General features: G+C 37.9%; 1 protein-coding gene across 1 annotated transcript in view; it reads right to left on the reverse strand.

The window, feature by feature from the left end:
- Positions 1-23,555, reverse strand: part of HCN1 (hyperpolarization activated cyclic nucleotide gated potassium channel 1) — a 330,402-nt gene that overhangs the window by 87,898 nt on the left and 218,949 nt on the right. Inside the window, exon 4 of the mRNA XM_077816267.1 lies at positions 19,111-19,329. Coding sequence (XP_077672393.1) covers positions 19,111-19,329 — 219 coding nt within the window. The remainder of the gene's footprint in view (positions 1-19,110; positions 19,330-23,555) is intronic.

The raw sequence follows: 23,555 nt of genomic DNA on the forward strand, positions 1-23,555 counted from the left end.
TATCAATGATTCATTGTCAAAAAGGGAGGACATATTTAGAGGGATCCTGCAGGTATCTGTCCTGGGCCTGGTACTATTCAATATTTTTATTAATGATTTGGATAATAGAGTGGACAGTATGTTTATAAAATCTGCAGATGACACAAAGCTGGGACGGATTGCAAGTACTTTGGAGGACAGAATAAGGATTCAAAACAACCTTTAGAAGTTGGATAACTGGTATGAAATCAACAAGAGGAAATTCAGCAAAGACAAGTGCAAAGTACTACACACAGGAAGAAAAAAATCGTATGCACAAATGCAAAATTAGGAATAACTGGCTAAGCAGTAGAGAATATTACCAACTGCTCTACTTGGCACTGTTGAGACCTCAGCTGGAGAACTGTGTCCAATTCTGGGTGCTTCACTGTAAGAAAGATGTGGACAAACTGGACAGAATCCAGAGGAGAGCAACAAAAGCGATAACAGTTTTCAAAAACCTGATCTCTCAGGTGAGGTTAAAAAAATTTGACATGTTCAGTCTTGTGGGGAAAAAAAAGACTGAGGTGGGGGGAATTTGGTAACAGTCTTAAAATATGTTAAGGCGTGTTTTATAAAAGGGGACAGTTGTCAATTGTTTTGCATGTCCACTGAATGTAGGACAATAAGTAATTGACTTAATCTGCAGCAATGGAGATTTAGGTTAGACATTAGGAAAAACTTTCTAACTGTAAGGATTGCTAAATACTGGAACAGGTCACCAAGGGAAGTTGTGCAGTTTTTTAAGAATGGGTTAGACAAACACCTATTGCGGATAGTCTAGATTAACTTGATCCTGCTTCAGTGCAAGGTCGAAGGACTAGATGACCTTTCAAGGTTCCTTGCTGATTTTGTTTTCTATGTGCTGTAGACTGTTCCTGTTTCCTGAGTTGATAATCTAATTTATAGAAATAAAAGTAGTGCCTGTACAAATCAATGGGGTTTGATTCTCAGAGAGAGGATGAAGCATTATTTGAGAAAAAGACAGACAGGCATAGCAGGCCCAGAGAATTTTAGGACATTTTAAGTGTTTCTTTTTCTGTTTCCACATGAAAGAATTTTAACCATACTGGTATTTTTAAATCTAGGGTATCTGTATCCTATTGGGCAGGAAGGAGAGGAAAAGAATATATATACAATATTACTGGCTATTTAGCAGACTTTGCATTCAATTTTCTCTTGTCACATTCACGCAAAGGACCAGATTCTCTTCTCATTTACACTGGTTTTACTCCATGCTATCCCAATGTCTTTAAAAGAGTCACTCACTTACACGGGTGTAAGTGAGAGAAGAAACAGACCCTGTGTGTATTTGCATATATATGTGCACTGCTATTTACAAAGGGGGTGGGGATGCCTCCCCTTCTTGTCTCTCTAATTTGACTGATTGCCAGGGTTGTGGAACTGTTGGGTCTCATTAAGTGCATTCTCTCCATTTCATACTGCACACAGCTCTACTTAATATATCTGTCAACTGCTTGGTTGGTATAGGTCTCCACAGTTTCTGTCACCTTACTGCAATCATTGTCAACCACACAGTCAATTTAGTAATTGCACGTGTGTCTTGAGTCCTGGTTACAAAAAAAAGCAGTCATATACTTTGTCTACCTCACTGGAATAGCTATATTGTACTAGGCCTCCCAGTGCAGATCCCTCTAGTGAACTATAAATGTAGTGAAATACCAAAGAAAATGTTCACTATGAAGGGCACTCCAACAAAGGGAGTCTTGCCTGACTAATTAGTACAGGATTGGACTGTTATTAAAAGTACATGGTGTTATGTAAAACAAAATCTTTTACTCTCAAGATTGTGTATTCAGTGCAATGTCTGAGCACTTGACAGAAGCTTTTCTGGTGCTGGGATAGCGAATATAGGGCAGAAATCTACCTTCCCAGGCTACAGAAGATTCTGGGTAAAATTCTGAAAAGTGCTTAAGTGACTTAGGAGCCTAAGTCCCATTGACTTTCTCTTCACTTTCAAAAATGTTACTCTGTATGGTCACTATTCCATATTTAGGGTTGGAATAACCTCTGCAACATCTGTTCCCTCCTACGCAGGGTGGGAATGATTGCAATATCTACATAATGGTGGATCCACTGATTCTGCCCCTCCACCAAAACTCTACTATATGATATCCCCTTCAGAGCAGAACTCCACAAAACACAGAAGGCACAACCCCCTAGTACTGGCTACTCAAATCCTGTTTTCTTCTATGCAACAGAACTCCACCAACTCTTTGCAGGCAGGAACCTCTGTGTCCCTAAAGGGGAGAGCAGGATTTACTTCTAAATGTCAGCTCAGTTTTTCAGGACTCAGCCATATCTTTTTAATATAAGTATTTAACAGTAGATAGGAAGTAATTTAATTTTAATCTGAATTCATATATATATATATTAGGTTATTACTTTCACATTGCTTCTTGACATAACCTAGGGAGGTGGTGTAATCTCCACCCTTAGAGGTTTTTAAGGCCCAGTTTGAGAAAGCCTTGGCTGGGATGATTTTGTTGCGGTTAGTCCTGCTTTGAGCAGAGGGTTGGACTAGATGACCTCCTGAGGTCTCTTCCAACCCTAATCTTCTATGATTCTATGATAACTGGAGCTGGGCAAGATGCTAATTTAGTATGCAAATTTTGCTAAAGGCATCATACCAGATACTGATTTTAGTTTCCATGGAATGTCCCTGTGTTGCAGAAACAATGTGGTAGACTGCAGCAAATGCTATAATCAATCTCTGCTTTTAACAGACAGAGGTAATACACATTTCCAGAAAGCAAACTGAGTGCAGAAGTGGTGATTGACATTTGTCACCATTTCTTTAGAAGCCTATGTCAAGTGACCTGGTGATCTCAGTTGTGTTCCTGGTGGACAGGTGCCCCTATCACAAGCATTACAGCTGGCACTAACTGGCACCCTTGCTAGGAGCCGAAAGAGGGACTGAGTGGGCATGAAGACTAAACTGATTGCTTTTACCCAAATGGTCCTCACTATGCTTGGCAGGCACATTGGTGTGTGGAGAATTCACACTACTACTTCAATCTCTGGTCAGTCTAGGGATTTAATGAAAATTATAAGGAGCCTCTCTCTCTCTCTCTCTCTCTCTCTCTCTCTCTCACACACACACACACATATAGACAAAAGAAAAGAAATTGAACAAATTAACTAGACATTTACTAACTTCACTTTAGGCTCAAATCCTCTTTGGACATCAATTTAAAAATCCAGGGGCACTCCTGCAGCTTCCCCTCCTTATGCTGCTACTCTATTTAGCAGACTGGACATTTTCACAGAAAAATGTAATGTATAATCACCTAGAGATCAAGGCATGACATGCAATGTGGAGATCAGTGACTGTGAAACAAGGAGAGTCCTGATTAGTTCTTTATGTATTATGTGCTCTAAAGATTAGAATATATGATAACTCCTTTGGTTTCCTGAAGAGGTGTATGATGCCTCTTTCCATAAGCTCTTTATCACTGATGGTAATTAAATGATTTTTTTTAGCCTAAAAGCTATCATCTGTTGGCAATATCTGTTTTTCACTGGTTACCCCACAAAGAGTTCTCTTGCTAGCAAGAATGCTTTCCTGCTGTCCTTTTACTTACAGGCAATAATCAAACATTTCCTTTCAATTGCCACAAAGTACACAACCTCTTGTTATTGTTCTTTTCAATTACTCATGGGTGCGTAGGACCCAGACTGGTAGCAGAACCAATGCAGTTTAATTCCACTGTAGAGTTTCTTTGTTTGTGTAAAATCTATGCTCCCAGCATACTGTGCAGCTGAGATTTGAGGTGGCTTCATCTGTGGCAGCATGGAAGAGGAATTATTTGATCTTTAATTTCTTGGGACCTGGATCCTTGTCCCATTTATATCAATGAGTGTTTTGTCATTGTTTTCACTGGGAGCAGTACTGAGTCTTTATGTTTTAGGTAAAAGGCTGATTTGTATGGAATTGGCCAAGAACATGTATTCAGAAAATTCACTATAACTTAATTAATTTCTCAATCACTGTAATTGAAAAGAACAATAACAAGAGGTTGTGTACTTTGTGGCAATTGAAAGGAAATGTTTGATTATTGCCTGTAAGTAAAAGGACAGCAGGAAAGCATTCTTGCTAGCAAGAGAACTCTTTGTGGGGTAACCAGTGAAAAACAGATATTGCCAACAGATGATAGCTTTTAGGCTAAAAAAAATCATTTAATTACCATCAGTGATAAAGAGCTTATGGAAAGAGGCATCATACACCTCTTCAGGAAACCAAAGGAGTTATCATATATTCTAATCTTTAGAGCACATAATACATAAAGAACTAATCAGGACTCTCCTTGTTTCACAGTCACTGATCTCCACATTGCATGTCATGCCTTGATCTCTAGGTGATTATACATTACATTTTTCTGTGAAAATGTCCAGTCTGCTAAATAGAGTAGCAGCATAAGGAGGGGAAGCTGCAGGAGTGCCCCTGGATTTTTAAATTGATGTCCAAATGAATAAATCAATTTTTAATGATGTTAGTGGCCTGCATTTTTTTAATGTTTTTGATGCTACAAACTGTCTAAATAAAATTAAATGAAGTTTTGAAACAAAGTCATTTTGAACCAAAAAAATCAAAATGTTTTGTCTTAACACTTTCAGAATTCTTTATTTCCCTGACCAAAACAATTTGGCAAAACCAGTATGAATTTGCTAAACATTTCAATGTTGCTGAATTTTTTGTATTTTTCTGTATTTTTGCCCTTCCCTGCCAAAAAAAATCAAAAAATGAGTTTTGCACTTTTTTTTTTCCAGATCTACCTACAAGGCTAGGGATGGGTCCTCTTGTGCTCCACATTTGTGGAATTAACTGTCTCCTAATACTGGAACCCCCACTATTAGTGTATGTCTAAAATGCAATGTGATTGCAGCATGTATAGTTATATCCGAGCTCATTTTGATCTAGAGCAGTGGTTTTCAACCTGTGGTCTTCAGGGGACAGGAGGTGATTGGATGGGGCGGAGGGGTGGTCAGGAGACAGGGAGCAGGGGGGGTCATATAGGGGATGGGATCCTGGGAGGCTCAGAAAAAACAACTCTGCATTGGTTAATGCACTTAAATATTTCTTTGCCATCAAAAGTCTTCGAATTTTTCTTAATTGAAGTTATAATTCAGTCAGAAACACTGGGAATACAAAAAAATGCAAATCTGAGAGAGAGTGCAGATACAATACAGTGTACGTTTCCAGTGGCCTTTCTCATTACCAGTAGAGCCTCCAGTCCCTTAAGGTATATCTACACAGCAGTCAGAGATGTGACTGCAACTAATTTAGCTTGCCCCCTGCCCCCCCAGGTTCCTAAATACATTCAGAGCGACCAGTTTTCAACCTTTTTTTCATTTGTGGACCCCTAAAAAAATAGCAAATGGAGGTGCAGGCCCCATTGGAAATCTTAGACATAAGACATCCTGCCCCTCCCCCTGCCCCCTTACCATGCTGCTCAGAGTGGCAGGACAGGCTTATTGCAAAGCCTGGGAGGTGGGCGGGCGCAAGCCACGCTGCCTGTGTGGCAGCGTACCTGCGGGGTAGGGGGGACAGCATGGGGAGGGGCCAGGGGCTAGCCTCCCTGGCCGGGAGCTCATGGGCCGAACAGCATTGTCCCATGGACCGGATGTGGCCTCCGGGCCGTAGTTTGCCCATCTCTGGTCTAGCACAATCATAGCACCATAGAAATACAGGGCTGGAAGACACCTCGAGAGGTCAACTAGTCCGCCTCCTGTGCTAAGGCAGAACCAAATAAACCTAGACTATCCTTGACAGGTGTTTGTCTAATCTGATCTTAAAAACCTCCAGTGATGGGGATTTCACAACCTTCTTTAGTAATCTATTCCAGTACTTAATTGTCCTTATAGTTAGAATTAATTATTATTGTTATTATTTAGATATCTAACTTACAGCTCCTTTACTGTATATTAAGCCAATTACTCACTGTCCTACTTTCAGTGGACATGGAGCACAATTCATCATCCACTTGGCTGGCTCTTAGGCTCTTCCATAATAAACAGGTTAACTCATTTTACAGATGAGGAACTGAAGCACAGAGAGATTAAGGACAAAATATCCACTAATTTTTGTTGGAAAGGTAACCTTAATTCTGGCATTTCCAAACATTTTAGTGCTTGACTTTGCAACCTTTATAATACTTTGATTTTAGTGCTCAGAAGTATCTTCATGTCACACATTCTCATGGAAATGACATTTTATTTAATACCTCATTATGTGAAACTACTAGGGAGTTAGAACACAAACCAGTGACAACAAAACTTAAGTTACTTGCTGTCAATTTCCCCCTAAACTCTTGCAGTTAGTTGAAATGAGATTTAGGGATCATATGTCACATAGGGTAAAATTTTCAAAATCACCTAAGTGCGTAGCAGTGTGTATTAGGGATGGCTGAATATTGGACAAGAAGTCTTAGCTTAAAAAATTCCAAAGTTGTCTTGTAAAGATGGCACATGGCTAATCAACCTATCTACTCAAAATACAGGATACCCAAAATCCTGAGACACCAGCACACCTCATTTTCTAGCTGGAGTAATCCTCTCAATGTTCACTGGGCTGATCGGTCAAGGGCATGGTTTCCCATTTTTGGATTACAAACACCATTGATTTGACTATTTCATTTGAAACTAAAATCTGAAAGGAGCCTAACTGCTTAAAGCCCAGAGGTGGTGATGGTTATCCAATGATAGATGCAGATGGACCTGAGCTGAGCAAATTTTAAGTTAAGTCTCTGTTTACCACAGAAATTGATAACAACTTCCTTAACTTAACAACAAGAAATTAATAACAACTTCCATACTAGTTCCTTTTTTAATGTTACTGTGAAAGGATCTTTGCTGCCCATTAAAAACTGTACCACACAAGAGTCTGAGGGGGAAGAAATGGAAAATGTCTCTCTGAAATTTAATTGACCTGAGCACTCACAATAGAGGCTCCTAAATACGTTTTCTAGAAAAGCTATTGATGTCAGAGGAAGAGTTAACTTTACAAGGGGACTAACACAGAGTAAGAATTCTGAAAAATGGCAGAATCCAAGAGGTAAATCTGGCCTTCATATTTTTGAAGTGAAAGTGAAATTTCCAAGGCTCAAAGCTACCTGTGAAGTGCTGGTGAGTGTATAAAATGGATGTGTGTTGGGGGGGAGTGAGGGAGGGCACATGGAAGTAGGGGAGAACATTATGGTGCAACAGACATTAGCTTACCTTTAATTCTATTGCTTGTATTGTTGTTAAGCACGAATTTGTAGACATTTTAAGATATTTTATAATGCATTTTTATTTTGTTTCATTTTTACTAAACACAAAGATTTTTTGGAGTAATAATACATTGCTTATGCAAACAAATTGATTTCAAATATTTTCATTGTTTAAAAAAGATTGTATTTGGCCCAGGCCATTTTAGAATCATAATATGACAGTCCGCAGAAGAAGCTACCGTGTGACAAGTTACATATTGTTCACTTAAAGGCATTTGACCTTGCATCTAACATGCAAGGTGTGACTGCATAACTCACAAATAGTGTCAAGCTTTACTTATTAAACTGACATTTTTCTTACAATAGGGCTTTTGACATTAATGCTATCTTGTAAATATATCATAGCTAAACTGACAATAGAATTAATTTATCTTCCTTTTTTTCTCCTTTTTAGTGATTTCTCTCTCCACTTCTATTAATTTTCTAATGCTGTGCAATTGTGTTTAAATAAATCTCCACATCATTCTTGTCTCCTGTTACTTTTTCCTTTAGTGACGTCCTAGCACCAGATCCTTACCAGGTGCAAATCTGCATAGTGTCATAGAACTTAATGGAGCTATGCCCCTAATCTTCAATTTATGGCATCACAACCATTTCCGTGTCTGTTATCCTTAATTTTAAAAAAAGAGGAAATACTCTCAAGAATTCAAAACATGCTAATCTTTTCTATGTTAGTTTTCTTCTCTCATATTGTATGTTATAATAAAATAAATTCTAAGAAAAGCAAGTACTTTACTAGATTAAAAAAGGCACTTGCAGCCAATAGAGATATTCAGACTATTCATTAGCTGTTCATTCAGTCACAATGTTCCAAGAGTCCTCTGAAACAATGCCGACAATTGTGCATATTAACTTGCAAAAAACTTATTTATATGTGCAAATAGATGTTTGCAAACACAGATATCATATGACTTCAGTCGATTAGTACTACTTATGTCATTGGTACCTACATGTACCACAACAACCGACTCCTCCCCACCACCACACATAAGTCTGTCTAGATGTCTTGAGAGATCTGCAACCTTCACACCCAGCAGGCAAGTCACCATGCAGTTCTTCCAGTCATCACAAACCCAGCTGTCTATGTTTCTAACGATTGAATCCCCCATTACTATTACCTTCTCTTACCTACTATTCCCTGTCTCTTCCTAATACTCGAGTTCCCTCCCCTGGAGAGGTATCCTCAGTGTGAGAGGATACCATGATATCATCTGGAAGAAGGGTCCCAACTATGGAATCGTTCCGCTCTGCTCCAGTCTTGGCTGGCTAAGACAGACTCTTATTAAACAGAAGACAATGCGGGAGGGATAGGAAAGAGAAAAAATAAGGTAGGGAAGGAAAAGAACACACAAAGGGTAGAGGGAACAACAAAGTCTTACATCCCAGATGGTGTTCAGGATTTAGTCAAGGCCAGTGGAGGTGGTGATATCATCTGGGTCCTTCTCTTTGGCCCAATCTGGTCAGGAAAAATTGTTTTTTTAACTAAATAGTGTTTTGTGAAAAAGTTTTTTTTCCCCCAAGAAAAAAAAACTGAGTTTTCACTGAAAAAAAACCAAACAAACAAAAAAAGTTTTCAGCCATCGTTTTAAAATGAAAAGTCCGCTTTTTTCATGAAAAATTTCTACAAAAATGATTTTTTTTGTTTTGGTCAACATCCGAACTGGAAAAAAAAATCCCTATTTTTTGACCAGCTCTGCCTGTAGTGTAAAATGATAATTTATAGGGGAGGTGTCTCAAAAAAAGCAGGTTATATAAATAAATATGAAGAAGTTATGTTTTATTTTTCTAGAATCATATTGATAATACTTAGGTTTAATGCATTTCTTATCTAACAGTATGCTTTCATTATGGTTTTAGAATAGTTACAATGTGGACAGAAAGAGTTTTTAAACATTTTTTCTGTATCTGAATGAAAGGAAATTTATTATAAAAAGGTATGTATATTGAACAGCATGTAAAAATTCAGCTAAAAGTACTGCACTTTAAATTTAGCACAGTCAGTCTATTTTTATATGAATACATACATTAGAATAGATTTCCACAGCTATTAAAAGAACCCTTGATATAAAATAATAATTTATAATGCACTAGCAGCCAGTGCAGAGTGTCACACAAAGCTCTGTATTGCAAAGGGAAGGTCATACTCCCATTCATTTCTGGTATACTGAATACTCTTTATGGATCTGTAAGACATGTCTTTACACATTATTATGTTCTGAAGGTAGAGGTGCATGTGCCCTTAATTACTCAAACCTCAGGAAACCAGAGGTCAGGAGAAAATTGAGAGAATCCTAGAATCTGCACAGTCAGAAATATTTTGTCATCCATACTATGGTATTAGAAAAATATTGAGGCTTGTTTCCTTCTGGATCAATCACAATCAGGATCACTGGTACAACTGGGATAATTACTGGCCGCTATCTCCATCTGGCCTGAAGCATATACTTGTCTCCCATTAAAAGGCAATTTCTACCATATTCTAAGACCTACTTTCGTAAACAAGAAGTTATATGTACCTTCCTCATTCGGAAAAAGTAAGCTATCCTATAATCATTACTGCATGAGAGAACATACAGAGAGAAACAAAGAAAGCAGGTTGTTTGTAAAATCTGAGCCCAGTATAACTTGATGCTTTCAGAGCTAATTTAAAATAATTATGAACATGGCTGCAACTATAATGAGCTTGCGCCACATTTTCAAATGGAAAACTGCTAGAAACCTTATCTGTATTGCAAGCCAGCAGATCATTTTAAAGGTAAATTACCCATGACACAGCAATAGATACAGGACTGTCCCATTGGTCATTATAGAAGCAGTGAAGTCTGTTACTGTTTCACTCAGGCCGGATTCAGCAGGGTGGATAGCACTTGGCTGCACAGTATGTTATCTGAAGAAACCGATATTTGTTTAAAGGTACAAGGTAAAAATAATTGGAATCCCCTAGGACAGGCTAAAACAAAAGCGAATCTAGAGCACAAAAATGGAGTATTATGACAAGAGAAAAAAAAACAAATGAATATTCTAGCAAGAATGTTCTGATTGATTTATATTCCCTTTTACAAGGCTATAAGGCTTCTGTTCCAGACAGTGAGTACAACTGATGTACATTTGAAAAAAAACAAATGCCCATTATTTTATATCTTTGATGTTTAAAATTAAGATGAATAACCTCTGTGATTTTAAAACATTTTTGAGAACAACAATTGTTTCCCTAACATACCACAGACATATTTAATGCCTTTCCCCATTTCAAATCCTGGTTTTTCACAGGAAAGACCCAGGGTCAAAATATACGCTATATACACCTTGCAAAAAATAAAAATTAAAATTAAAAAGCAAAAACAAAAAAACCCAAAAAAACAAAACAAACAAAAAACCCAGTAGGCATTACAATTATAATAAATGAAAATCATGCATGCAGAACTGACAGAATGAAAAAATGAGCAAGCCTGAGTGACTTTAAGGCTCAAAAAGAACAGGAGTACTTGTGGCACCTTAGAGACTAACAAATTTATTTGAGCATGAGCTTTCGTGAACTACAGCTCACTTCATCGGATGCCCAGTACATTCACATACATCCCAAAATATTCAAAACTTTTTCTCATAGTGAATGTGCTAGAGCGCACTTTTTGTGCTGGATGGCATATTTATGGATCAAATCGGCACATACCCTTTTTCAAAACAAGACCTTACTGTTGAAGAGTTATATAGTTGATGACATCCATGCTTGTAGTCCCACAGTTGTCATTAAACATTAATTGATATGTCAGAGTTTTGAGTTCACAATGGATGAAGGAGATTATTTGGTCCTAATTGTGCACTGAAAATATTTACAAAATTCCCACTAATAAAAGAACCTACAAATCAGTCAGAAATATGGACTTATCGAACACAAGTATGACTTCTGAAATAGAATATTTGAAAAGGTCTTTCCTCTGAATGCCAGCCATTAATTTTTTCCTTCGAGAACAGTGTGTAAATGTTACAGCTATCTCCTTTTCAAATAATACTTTAAACTCATATTGCACCTTTGTATTAAGGATTTTAGAGCATTTTACAAAGATTAATTAAATGCAGGAAGGTTACATGCAGACCATCAGCTGATGCTCACAAAAGATGACATAGTGAGTTGGTATTAAGCTGCAAAAAATGCAGGAATCAAGATTTCTAGTCCTGTCTTCTAACCAGTAAATCATATGGTGATCCAAGTAAGAAAGTGAAAAAGAATCTTTACATAACAAAAACAAAGCAAAACTAGTGAACCAGAAGTCAACATTCCACAATTACTGTTCCTTTTTAAGGCTTAGTAGTGAGCTTGAGTTTAATTTTTTTGGCACAGAAGTCATAATTAAATTAGTTATTTAAGGTATGAGACAACAAATAGCACTGACTACAGCTGTATTTACTGTAATGATCAGGAGATCACTCCTGGGATTTTTGACAAATTGTTTTCAGCATCAAATATTTCACTGCCATGTAGCTAAGCAGGAAATAAAATCCATGCAGGCTAATGAGCATTTAATACACAAAGAAGGGGAATAAGCTATATCAGTATAAAACACCTTTATGCCAGGATAACTGTTCAAACTAGTGGTTGTACTGGCATAACTATATCAGTAAAAATCACACCCCTAAAGAAAATAGTTATAACAGTTACAAAAATCATTGTGCCTTAGCAAAAATTCCACTTAATGGAACGTTCACTAGTGCCAAAGGATCACCGGTGGTGTTTAAACAGGTGTTAAGTAGGGGTAACATTCAAAGCTCTGGTGTTTTAATACAGAAGTTGCCCAATGGAGTATACAAGAAGTAATAAAGATGAAATACAGTAAATATAATTTCTAATTTACTTTTATTTAATCCCATTATTTTATTTCATTTTGAGTACTTTAGCCTGTTTTGTTTTGAATGTCCTACTTTTAATTGGGACAGCAGCTTCATCAAGAGGCCATCCACCAATGTGTTCCCATTAAGAGGATTCTTTTGCACGATACTGAGTATTTGATCCCATTTTTAAATATATTTGAGCATGTTGCCCTACTCATGATAAATATGTTTTTAGTAATTCTTTTTTAAGGTTCCCAGAGCTTTATTGGCATGGGCACTAATGTATTTTGTACAGCTGAATAGCAGTGTTAAAGAAAAAGGAATCTACAAACACTGGAAAAGAGAATCCATAATTTTTCACCGATATTTTTCTCGATTTTCTCATGTCATAAGTCAAATGATTTCTGAATACTAGTTAATATGTTAAAATGGTATATGTAGTGTAGCTTAAGTTGTGTGAAATATTGAGGCCCTAGGGTATTGTTTAAATTAAAATGTAAATTTATGAAAAATTAATAATCAATTTTAAAAATACTAAGCACGTCTTTGTAAGCAAAGTTTGTCTTCTAAATTAACATCCATGTAGTCAAAATCAGATAGCATTATGCAGCTCAAGTTTAGACACAATGGCAAAAAGGCATTAAATTGAATTTTCATTCAACCCTTTATTTAAGTAATTTCTTGAACACAGAAATGGATGGAGAAAATCTCCATTTTCTTTCTTTGCTGCAGTTGTGAACATTTGCAACCTTTTTCAGTTCTTAAAGAGATCTGAAACCTTGCTGTTTTATGTCATCTTAAGATATTGTAAGGTACTAATGGTGGCACCTATAGAATGCCTTTTAATTACGGCTTAACCATTTTTGATTTCAATAAAGATTGTAATGTTCCTACACTCTGATGATTACGCTGATTTTTTCTATGCATAAGAACATAAGAATGCCCATACTGGGTCAGACCAACGCTCCATCTAGCTCAGTATCCTGTCTTCCCACAGTGGCCAATGCCAGGTACTTCAGAGGGAATTACCAGAAGAGGTAATCATCAAGTGATCCCTCCCCTGTCACCCTCCCTAGCTTCTGGTAAACAGAGGCTAGGGACACTTCAGAGCATGGCCTTGTATCCCTGCCCATCCTGACTAATAGCCATTGAGGGATCTATCCTCCATGAACATATCTAGTTCTTTTTTTGAACCCTGTTATAGTCTTGGCCTTCACAACATCCTCTGGCAAAGAGTTCCACAGGTTGACTGTGCGTTGTGTGAAGAAATACTTCCTTTTGTTTGTTTTAAATCTGCTGCCTATTAATTTCATTTGGTGACCCCTAGTTCTTGTGTTATGAGAAGGAGTAAATAACACTTCCTTATTTACTTTCTCCACACCAGTCATGATTTTATACACCTCTATCATATCCCCCCTTAATCCTCTCTTTTCCAAGCTGAAAAGTCCCAGTTTTATTAATCTCTCCTCAAACGGAAGCTGTTGTACATTCCTAATTTCTGTAGAGTGGTCAATTCATGTTTCTAAGTAACTCTTAATAAACAAATGGATGTTTCCTTACTGTAAACTTCAGAAGTTTTCAGATTTTGACAATTGAATGTGAAGTTAACTAAATGGAATATCACCAATAGAAAAAGCCAACATATTCTAAAATTTATACCTGGCTAGCAATAGAAAACACAATGTTAACATTCTGCAAATAGACAAATGTTCATTAAAAAAATCATACTGAACATTCACATATATTCTATTTGGCAATCCAACAATTTAAATGCATATTTCTTCTTTATGTAAAGAACATCTGTCAGGCTAATTTATTTGATTCTTGAGTGCCTGTTGCCATGGACTAGATCCAAAGCCCACTGAAGTCAAAAGGAGACTTTCCAGTGACTTAACTGGGCCTGAGAACAGGTTCCAGGTAGCACCATCTATTTCTATAGCTTAGAAATATTTTTTGATTCTGTATTGTTCATCAGCTTAGTCTGTTAATTAGCATACATTTTGAAATGGATTATAACGAAAGATTAAGTAAAGCACAATCATATTCAGTTAGAGTATTCTGTATGCCTCTGATAAGGATTGTTCCTTTAGCCTGCAAATTGGATAAGTGGATGTTTCACAGACCAGTTTTTTCTGCGCATTTTGTCAGCTAAAGTTTGCTAAAATCTCTGAATGTTAAAAGTAGTATTATATTCCCATTACCAGTAATTTGAGAAAAAGTAAATCAAATCTGCAGCCAAATTAGGATTATGTAATACAAATGTGGCAGATGTGGCTTTATGCTGAATGAGATTTTGTTGTAGTTGTTGCACTTTGAGTTCAAGATATTTTGAAAAAACTGATGTGCATAGTGGCTTTATTAGATTTCTTGGATTTATACATTAGTATCTTCATGTTGATATGTCAGTCTTACATGCAGTATCATGGACTTGTTGGCTCCACGGTATCCAAACGATACTGCACCTAATGTGGTTAAATTAAGGGCATTTTTGAAGAATATGAGATTAAGTTAGAAATGAGCGATGAGAAGGGAGGTTGTGCTTAGTTTCAGATCTGCATTAGGTTGGTGTTGACATGATTTTTGCATCTTTTTTCCTATGTTGGTTCCACTGCTCTGGATGAAATAAGAATGAATGGATATTTCTGTAGAATCCAATTGAATGCAGGTACTTCTACTACTTATAACTTTTCTACTACTTATAACTTTTCCGTGGCCCATCTCTGCCCCATCTCTGCCCCACACAAACACTTCCAATGCTCAGGACACACAAAACTAGAACAAATATTGCAACTTGAAACTGAGAAAGTAAGCAAGGAAGACAAGAAAGAGTTCCTTGTTAAACCGAATATACTAAATACCAACAAAGTATAGTATGCACCCATACTTAGAGAAATCAAAATTCCAGTAAGAAAACAAATGTTTGCCATTCTTATGCATTGGATCCACTGTTCTGGACCAAAGTTATAATTTATCAGAAGTAGGTAGCAGTGACCTTTAGCCACCTAACACATAGGGAGCGTACCAAAACGGTGAGCAAAAAAGAATAAATATAAAGTGCCAGTTTCTGATACCTTTGTTCACACTAAGTAGCACCTTTCTCCATAAGTAGTTCCACTCACTTCAATGGAATTATTTGTAGAGTAAAGCTATTCAGAGTGAGCAAAGGTAACAGAAATCTGTCCCAAAAGAGTGAAGAATCATCATCAGCATCACCTGAATAAAAAGATGCATCCCAGCCAGGAGTCCTCTAGCCGTCTCCCTCTTCCTAGCATGTTCCTAACATGAAGATCTGTTAGCCTTCCAGGTCCCTCTTCTTTACAAAGGGAAAGGAGAAATTGATGACCTGCCCCCACCAGCTCTCTCCCCGCTTTGGGATGAATCACAGATAAATATAGTAGGCTTTAGCAAATAGATTCTGCGTAATATCTCTCCTTTGAAACCAGTGAGTAAGAAGGATTAACATTATTTTGGACACACTGGATGGAGGTGAGTTTACTGTTCAGACAAAGAGGATTGTATTAGTTTGAGGTGATTAGTGTACGAATGAGAAATATGATGACGGACAGGTAATTAACTGACAAAAGTATCAGGGAGCATTTATTACATATGTGATATACAATATACATATAATTTATGTAATGAAAGGTAAATATATATGCCCACCTGAAATCTCTGGAAATGATTATTATTACTAGAGCACTATGTAATGGGCATACAACAATTTACTAGAAGGAGCATTCATAACAAGTATAGAGTCTAACTCAGACAAATATTGTATGTGATAACAGCTGAGATGCAAATAGGTATGGAGATACAGTTAATGAAATCAACATAGAATACGAAAATTATGGGTCAGATATTTTGACTCACGCTATCTGATGTGTACATGTAAACCAGTTAGTGCCAAATTCTGATCCCCTTTCTCACATCTTACTCGTTGAGTGGTTCCACTGAAATCTACAGGACTATTTGTGGAGTAAAGTTCTACTCAACATGAGTAAGTGTAAGGGCCTATGTTCCTTAGTTATTTGTGCACATACATGACCAGTCTTACTGACTGCGTGCATGCCTCTTCTTATATTCCATTTACTAATAAAAACAAGTATTGTCAAAACTGCAAAGGCTATAGTAATGGAAAAAATGTACTCTGTTCTACTTCATGCATTATCCATAAAATAATGTAATTTAAATTCTCACTGCTGTATATTTTTTAGCTAGGGGTGTTGTGACTGGCAGAAAGAATATACTTTGAAATTCTGATTTGAATTTATAGTCTTGGGAATTTAATTTGTAATTATTGAATGTGATATGATTAACACACATACTCACGAAATAGTGGTGTGTACAATATGTGCAAATGGTTTGTATGGTATTAGCACAGGAAAGATTTGGAAATCTTAGGTTTGTGAAAACTCCAGGCTTTTCGTGTTTTGTTTTGGTTTTTATTGTTTTTTTTTGAAAGTCTAAAAGTAGCATAATATACAAACTGACTTGGCCCAGCTTTTTTTCTGATGTAACATTATTTACAGTAGCACAATTTCCCTTATGCAGCATAATTATAACAATAAGTCATGCTCAGATTGCTTTAGGAGGTGAGCCATTTTTCAGATATGCCTCATCTTTGGTATGCAGTTGTACCACTGTCTATACCAACTTATCCAAACCCAATGGACTTATTTATTCTGGAAAACTAAGAATGATTTACTAAGTCTTGTGATTGAATTCACTCTTCAGAAAAGGTGGAGAACTATTATATTTCTATATTAAATAAGCCAGACCTGTATAACTGCATCCACTTTAACTATACCGGTATAAAAAGGTATGACTTTTATGTCTAGACAAGGCTAACACTGCCTTACTGAGGCAGAAGTTATTGCCATTAATTAACATGCAGACTAGTTCCCTGGTAAGCATCTTTGTTAATGGCTAGATAGTGCCATTTGGGCATTGCAGAGAAAGAATGCACCACAGGAGGCACAATTCCTCACCATGGTCTGTGGCCCAAAGACAGATCATACACACACACAGCACGGTCCCTTTGGAGGTGCACTCTGATGCCCCAGCTTGCTTTGACAGCTACACTGTCCAGAGGTCAGGCTCTAGCTCCAGGGTCATGGCTCTGCCTCCTTTGCACTGCTGTCCCTGTGAGGCAATTTGTATCTCTGGGTGTGCTCTGAGGAATGGCTCAGTTTTTGTGGGAGCATTTTTGGTAAGACGTTCAGGTGATGAGCCTGGTATAAATTCCCAGATATATAACAGACAGATTAAATATAGGCAAATGACTTCTCCGCTCTAGAGATACCATGCTCAGTAAGCTTCTTGACAAATTTAAAGACTGCTACTCCCCCGCACAGTCCTCATCTTCTCTGGTGCTTTTGACCCTGTCAAACACCGTCCCCTTCTTGACCTCTTATCCTACTCAATTTTTGAGATACCCCTGGAGGTGTTTGCTGAGTCTCTGTCCTCAGGTATCTTTATTCTTACTTTGCACCTTGTGTCTGAATAATCTTCTGTTCTTACAGGGCTTTAAGTATCATCTATATGCCAATGATTAGTAAACCATCTCCATCCATCCCATCCTATATTTCTACCTGCCTCTATGATAACTCCTCTACTCGTCTTGTTGCGAGCTTAAAGTTAACATGGCCAAATACAAACTCATATTTTCTCACAAATCCTCTTCACAATTTCCCTTTCTTTTTCAATAGTGAAAAAACCGCCATCCTCCTCATGATTGAGCTTACTGATTCCTCCCTCTCTGCCCAGCATATTCAGGCCATAGATTCTCCCTTCTGAACACCAGCATGGTTCATCCTTTACTTTCCATAATCTCGGCCAAATTTCTTGTTCAGGGCCTCATTATATTCAGCTTGGACTACTGCAGTATCCTTCTCTCTGGCCACCCTAGTGCACACATACAAAATGCTCCTCTTTGCAAGTCAGTTTGATCATATCACTCCCTTCTTCAATTTGGCTCCCCAGGTGTTATCTCATGAAATTTGAGCTTCTTGTCACTACCTCCAAAACACAATAAATTGTGCACCTCCTTACTTTCCCTTGCAATGTTTCACATTGTACTTTATTCCCTCTGCTCTGCCAGCATTCCCATCCCCATCTGTCCATTTGACACTTCTCCCACATTTGCCTCTGTGTCTTTATTCACAACACCACCTATGCCTATTATCATCTCCTCAAGCTTAAGTCCCTTTTAAAGACCCATTGCTAACATGCCGCCAACAGTGGATCTAATTGTATTACTTGAAACCAAACCAAACAAAAAAAATCTGTTGGTTCCTTTCCCATAAACTCTGTCTACCTTTCCATCTTTAGACTGGATGCTTCTTGGGGCATACCTTCTTTAATATTTGGAAAGCACCCAGCACACTGTAGATGCTATTGTAAACTAATAAATATTATTAATTTAATGTGAATAAGGCCTTCAGGATCTGACCCTCTGAAGGGGTGTCATTTAGCTCCAGATAAAGCTCATTAATCTTGTGAGCCTAGAAGTCTCTAAGACATGGAACATCCTGGTACGGTATTGGTGTCTGGGAAAAACAGCATCAGCTTCTGAATATTTTAGAAGCTGAGGAAAGCCACTGCTGGTCACTCCAACAACATAATTTCCCATGTTCAACAAGTGGTCAGAAAAAGGCTCCCATTGACTTCAAGGACAAGAACTGACACAATACTTATTACACTAAACAATAAATTAAAAATCACAAAATATTGTTTACTTATATCCAAATTCTCACCCAGGGCATGGACACACAGATCTGCATATGCATTGACTACTATGGAGTTGCACCAGGGATGAATTTGGCCCATTCTTATATTTCTGCATGTTCAGTAAAGTTAACTGCAGTATTCAACTCTACTAGGCTATAGCATATGGGTTTGTGCCTTATTTCACATTGAACACAACTTGGTAATCATTCTTGAAATGGAAGGAGATGCATTTTAACGTAATTACCTTCTCTTGATATTGTCGTCGTGAGGAATCCAAAGACTGAATTAGGGCAGTGGCATGACCAACAAACATGGCATAACATGTAGCCCCCACAATCATACTCAACATGGTAATCCAGAGATCGGACATGCTGACAGGGGCCCGGGCTCCATAACCAATACAAAGCATGTGGCTCATGGCTTTGAAGAGGGCATACGAATACTGCTTTCCCCAGGAATCATTCTGCAAGAAAAGAGAAAAGTGACTGAGCCAGCGAGAAGGTGGAGGACAAAGTATTTTTGACCTATGTAACAGGAACATTATAGATCACTGAAGGAACATCCTGGTAATGTATCCTGTGTGTTTAGGAAAGAGATATTCTTTTGAAGTCCACTGTTACATAAAGCTTGGGAAGACTGTCAGATACTATTTAGCACAGTGACAGAAAATAAGTAGACTATTTTAAAAACAAATATTTTTTCTCACACTTGTATGTTAACCTAATTAAGCTAAGGATAAAGGTCACTCTTATTTTAAAGTCCAGTGCAGGGAGTATAGAAAGAGCTGAGCATCTGGACCTTCCAAGTATACACAGGCGATATTTTGGTTTAATGTCCTGTAAGACAGAAAGAAGCAATGTAGGTCTTTCTTTCTTTCTTTCTTTCTTTCTTTCTTTCTTTCTTTCTTTCTTTCTTTCTTTCTTTCTTTCTTTCTTTCTTTCTTTCCCTAATTGTTTATGTTGCCATATGTGAATGTGATAGTATAGAAAATACACAAAGCTGCTTGTGTATTTTTTTGCTTTGTTTTTGTTTTTTTGTTTTTGTATTTTACCACTCTCATTTGGAATTTTATTTTCTAAAATTTTAGGCAAAATTCTGTCTGTTGAAAAGAGGTTCTGCTCCCCCCCGTGAACCCGCCATTTCTGCAGGTAAAAACCTCAACTATATAGACCTTTCAGTCTCAATTTGAAGAAGTGTAATTAAATCTCTCTACAAATGAAAGGTACCCCACACTGTGTCCACCCCTAAGAGTTATTTGGTTCCCACATTGCCCTTTTATCCTGTGTTCTGCCTGCAATGTGGTTTCAATGTAATACGCAATGGATGCCCTCACTCACAGTTATTACAGGAGCCATGCATTTGGTTTTAACAAGTTTAAATAGATAAATGTCATTTACAATACAGCAGCATTTAATAAATATGCAATGTATCAACACTGGCTTATGGTAATTTTAACAAGCTGCTACATTGTTTTCAGCTAATAGCTATTTCACTTCCTAAGAATACCTTTGATTCTCATGGGTGAATGATGTGTTTTTCTGCTTCTTTTTCTGTCTGTGATATTCCTAGTATACGTCAAAAACATCACAATTCACAAAGAATCTATCTACATATAATCTGCACTCATGACTAAACAGCTTTCACAGCCACACATACAGAAACAACTTTAGACTGGGTTAGAGTTGTGAGTTCTGCACATATGACATGTATCTACCATTCTGGATTCCCTCTGAGATTAGAAAGTACCTACAGCTCATTCACAAACTTTTAAAACTGCATTGGTGCCAAGTGCCTTTAGCCTTGTATCGGCTCAAAGGAGCTATGTCTAAACAAGACCAGACATTGTAAAGCTGACATAGAAGCCATAGGACTCATCTTGGATTTCTCCTATTTTCTTTGCCAGAGGAATAAAACTAATACTGCTTTAAACCAGTTAACCATCTGTTGCTCTTATTAACAAATCATGCTATAAACCTCACAGAACAGATGAGAAAAAATGATCTCTGTCATAGACAGCTTCCAATATAATTTCAGACATGACACAATGAGGGTGTGTGGGAAGAAAAACAGTGATGACAGCAACAAGATTCAGTGATTACTCGGCAAAGGCCAGTACACAGCACAACATAAGCAAACAATTTGTTTTTCTCTCAGAGAAATTTGGGGAGGTATAACACACACACACACACACACACACACACACACACAGGTCAACTACATTCATTGGAGTCAGCATGGCACAACTGGGTCTTTAGCAGTGACTTAAATATGAACTTAAATACATAAACTCAGATTTTGTTGCACAGAGCACTCATCCACTCACTCCATTATTTTTTTTTCTTAATAATCAATTAGTTCCTAAGAAGTGATCTGGAAAATTCTGGTGTGTGTATGAGAGAGTGAGTAAGAGAGAGATGCTGATTCAATACTATTTTTGGAAGGGAAGCTTGAGTCTCAATAGAATTCAAGAAGCTGCTTTCTTTGTTCATTGATCTGTCCCCAAATATAGCATACACTTAAAATAAAATGTGCTGTTTTTCATGTTTTTCAAGTTAAATACATCACACTAATACCAAGTTTAATCTACAGAAATAAGAATAAAGATGATCTCAGTATTTGCAATGCATGTTGTTTAAGCCTAGGGTTTGTCAGCATCAGCCTTAGATTTGTCAGTGTCACAGGTTGGAATTTTCCACAACCGGACGCCTAAGTGTTGGTCTTTGCTATAGACAAAAGTGCAGAGTGCATCATTCCTCTGTTACCAGAGTATAGAATTCTCTGCATGCAGCATTTTGTCACCAACTCCATAAGGCAATTTTATGTGATGCATTCTGAACTAATACTGCTGAATTACCCAAAGTCCATATTATGTAGCTAACCATGTTTTGTTTTCATATTCAGCTTTTCTGTAATATAATTGTTGCCATTTAAAATGTTTCCCTAAATGACCCATATTCTGTTCTTGCTATGGAAAAAAAAAAACCTCTATCCAGCCTTTCCAACCAATAGGTAAAAAAGGACATTTAATTTCTTATTTGACAGTGAGTTGATCGCTGGTTCCAGATTAGCAGTAATCGGTTTAAACTGTTTTAAATGGAATAACATTAATTTGGAATAAACTATTAAGGACAGTAATTGTGAGAAATACCAAAGCTGTTTATCTAAGGATTGATTGCATAATCTAGTTTGATGACACTAGGAAATCCTCAGATGTGTAAAAGCAGTGATCACTGATCATTTGCAATTAGTTTTGGGAGTATACGCATTAATTTAGAGCTGTTATCCACAGAGCACATTCAGCACAGTGCACGCTTGATGTTTAAGGGTCTTATACATCAAGAGTACACTTGTTTCCTCTGATCGAAGGATGTTATACTCTCCCTCATAACTCCACATAAGCCTGTTATAAATAACTGTTTTATAATATGTTAACTTCCCAGCTCATAAGCATAATTTCACAGAAAGGTTATAGGACACATTTCAGGGACAAAAAGGAAAGCTAAACTCAATGGAATAAGAGTTTCTGTTTTAGTGGAATCTGAAGAGGTTATTACTAGAAGATTGTGTTGTCATCAGACAAATCACTTCTACTCGCACAGTGCAGTCCTTTCCTCAGGCACAGCTTATCGTTAAGGCTAAGATTTTATCACGGTTATTTTTAGTAAACGTCAGGAAGAGGTCACAGGCAATAAACAAAAATTCACGGAGCCTGTGACCTGTCCATTACTTTACTAAAAATAACTTGGGGGAGGGGGCAGGGCTAGGTAGGGGGGAGGAATGGAGTCCCATGGTGGGGGAAGGACTGACAGGATGAGCCCCCAACCATAGTCCAGTGGCCGCAGTGTGGGGAACAGACCCCGCACACAGCCCCCGCTCCAGAGCTGGCCCATCTGCAGAATAGGGGTGTTTGGCCCCAACTGCAGCCCCCACCAAGTCCTGACTGCAGCGGGGGCAGGGGAGGGAGGGGGGACACATGGCCCTGGGAAGCTGCAAGGGAGCTCATGGCCCTGGGTGCAGCTGCCGGGCAGGGGTGCACGGCCCCAGCTGCAGCCCCCGGAGGAAGCTGTGGGGCTAGGGGCTGCAGGATCCTGGTTCCAGCCAGCCCCAGCAGGGCAGAGGCTCACAGTCCCACCTCCTCCTCCTGAAGCCCTAGAAGTCACAGAGGTCCAATAAAGTCACGGAATCCGTGACTGCCATGACCTCCATGTCTAAATTGTGGCCTTACTTATCGTCAGTCGGCCCTCCCTTGCATTCAGATATAAACTGATTTAGAAATCTTGCAGTAAGCAGGTTATTTCACAGATGGCAGTGGGGTTTTCCCACATTCTGATTCCACTCTTTCCCCACCCCTTCCAGATTATGCTAGCTGCAGGTGTCACAGGAAGGTGCTGGTGAGTTTGCAAGGGCATGCTTTACTCACTGTGGACTTGACATATTTGTTTTGAACTACTCAGGGGAAATTAAATTGTTGTATCCAAAATCTCTGATTTTTTGTCCTCCCACCCAATATTGCAGTAGCACCCAGGTCCCTGATCAGGACTAGGGCTATATTGTGCTAAGTGATGTATAAACTGAGGTAGACATAGTCCTTACCTCAAAGAGCTTACTATCTAATCAACTGAATGTTTTCAGGAATGACCACTGTAGCATCTGTGGACTTTGTGAAAAGAAGTGTGCTAGGAGAGATTT

Source organism: Eretmochelys imbricata, chromosome 5 (assembly GCF_965152235.1).
Source record: "Eretmochelys imbricata isolate rEreImb1 chromosome 5, rEreImb1.hap1, whole genome shotgun sequence".
NCBI lineage: Eukaryota > Metazoa > Chordata > Testudines > Cheloniidae > Eretmochelys > Eretmochelys imbricata.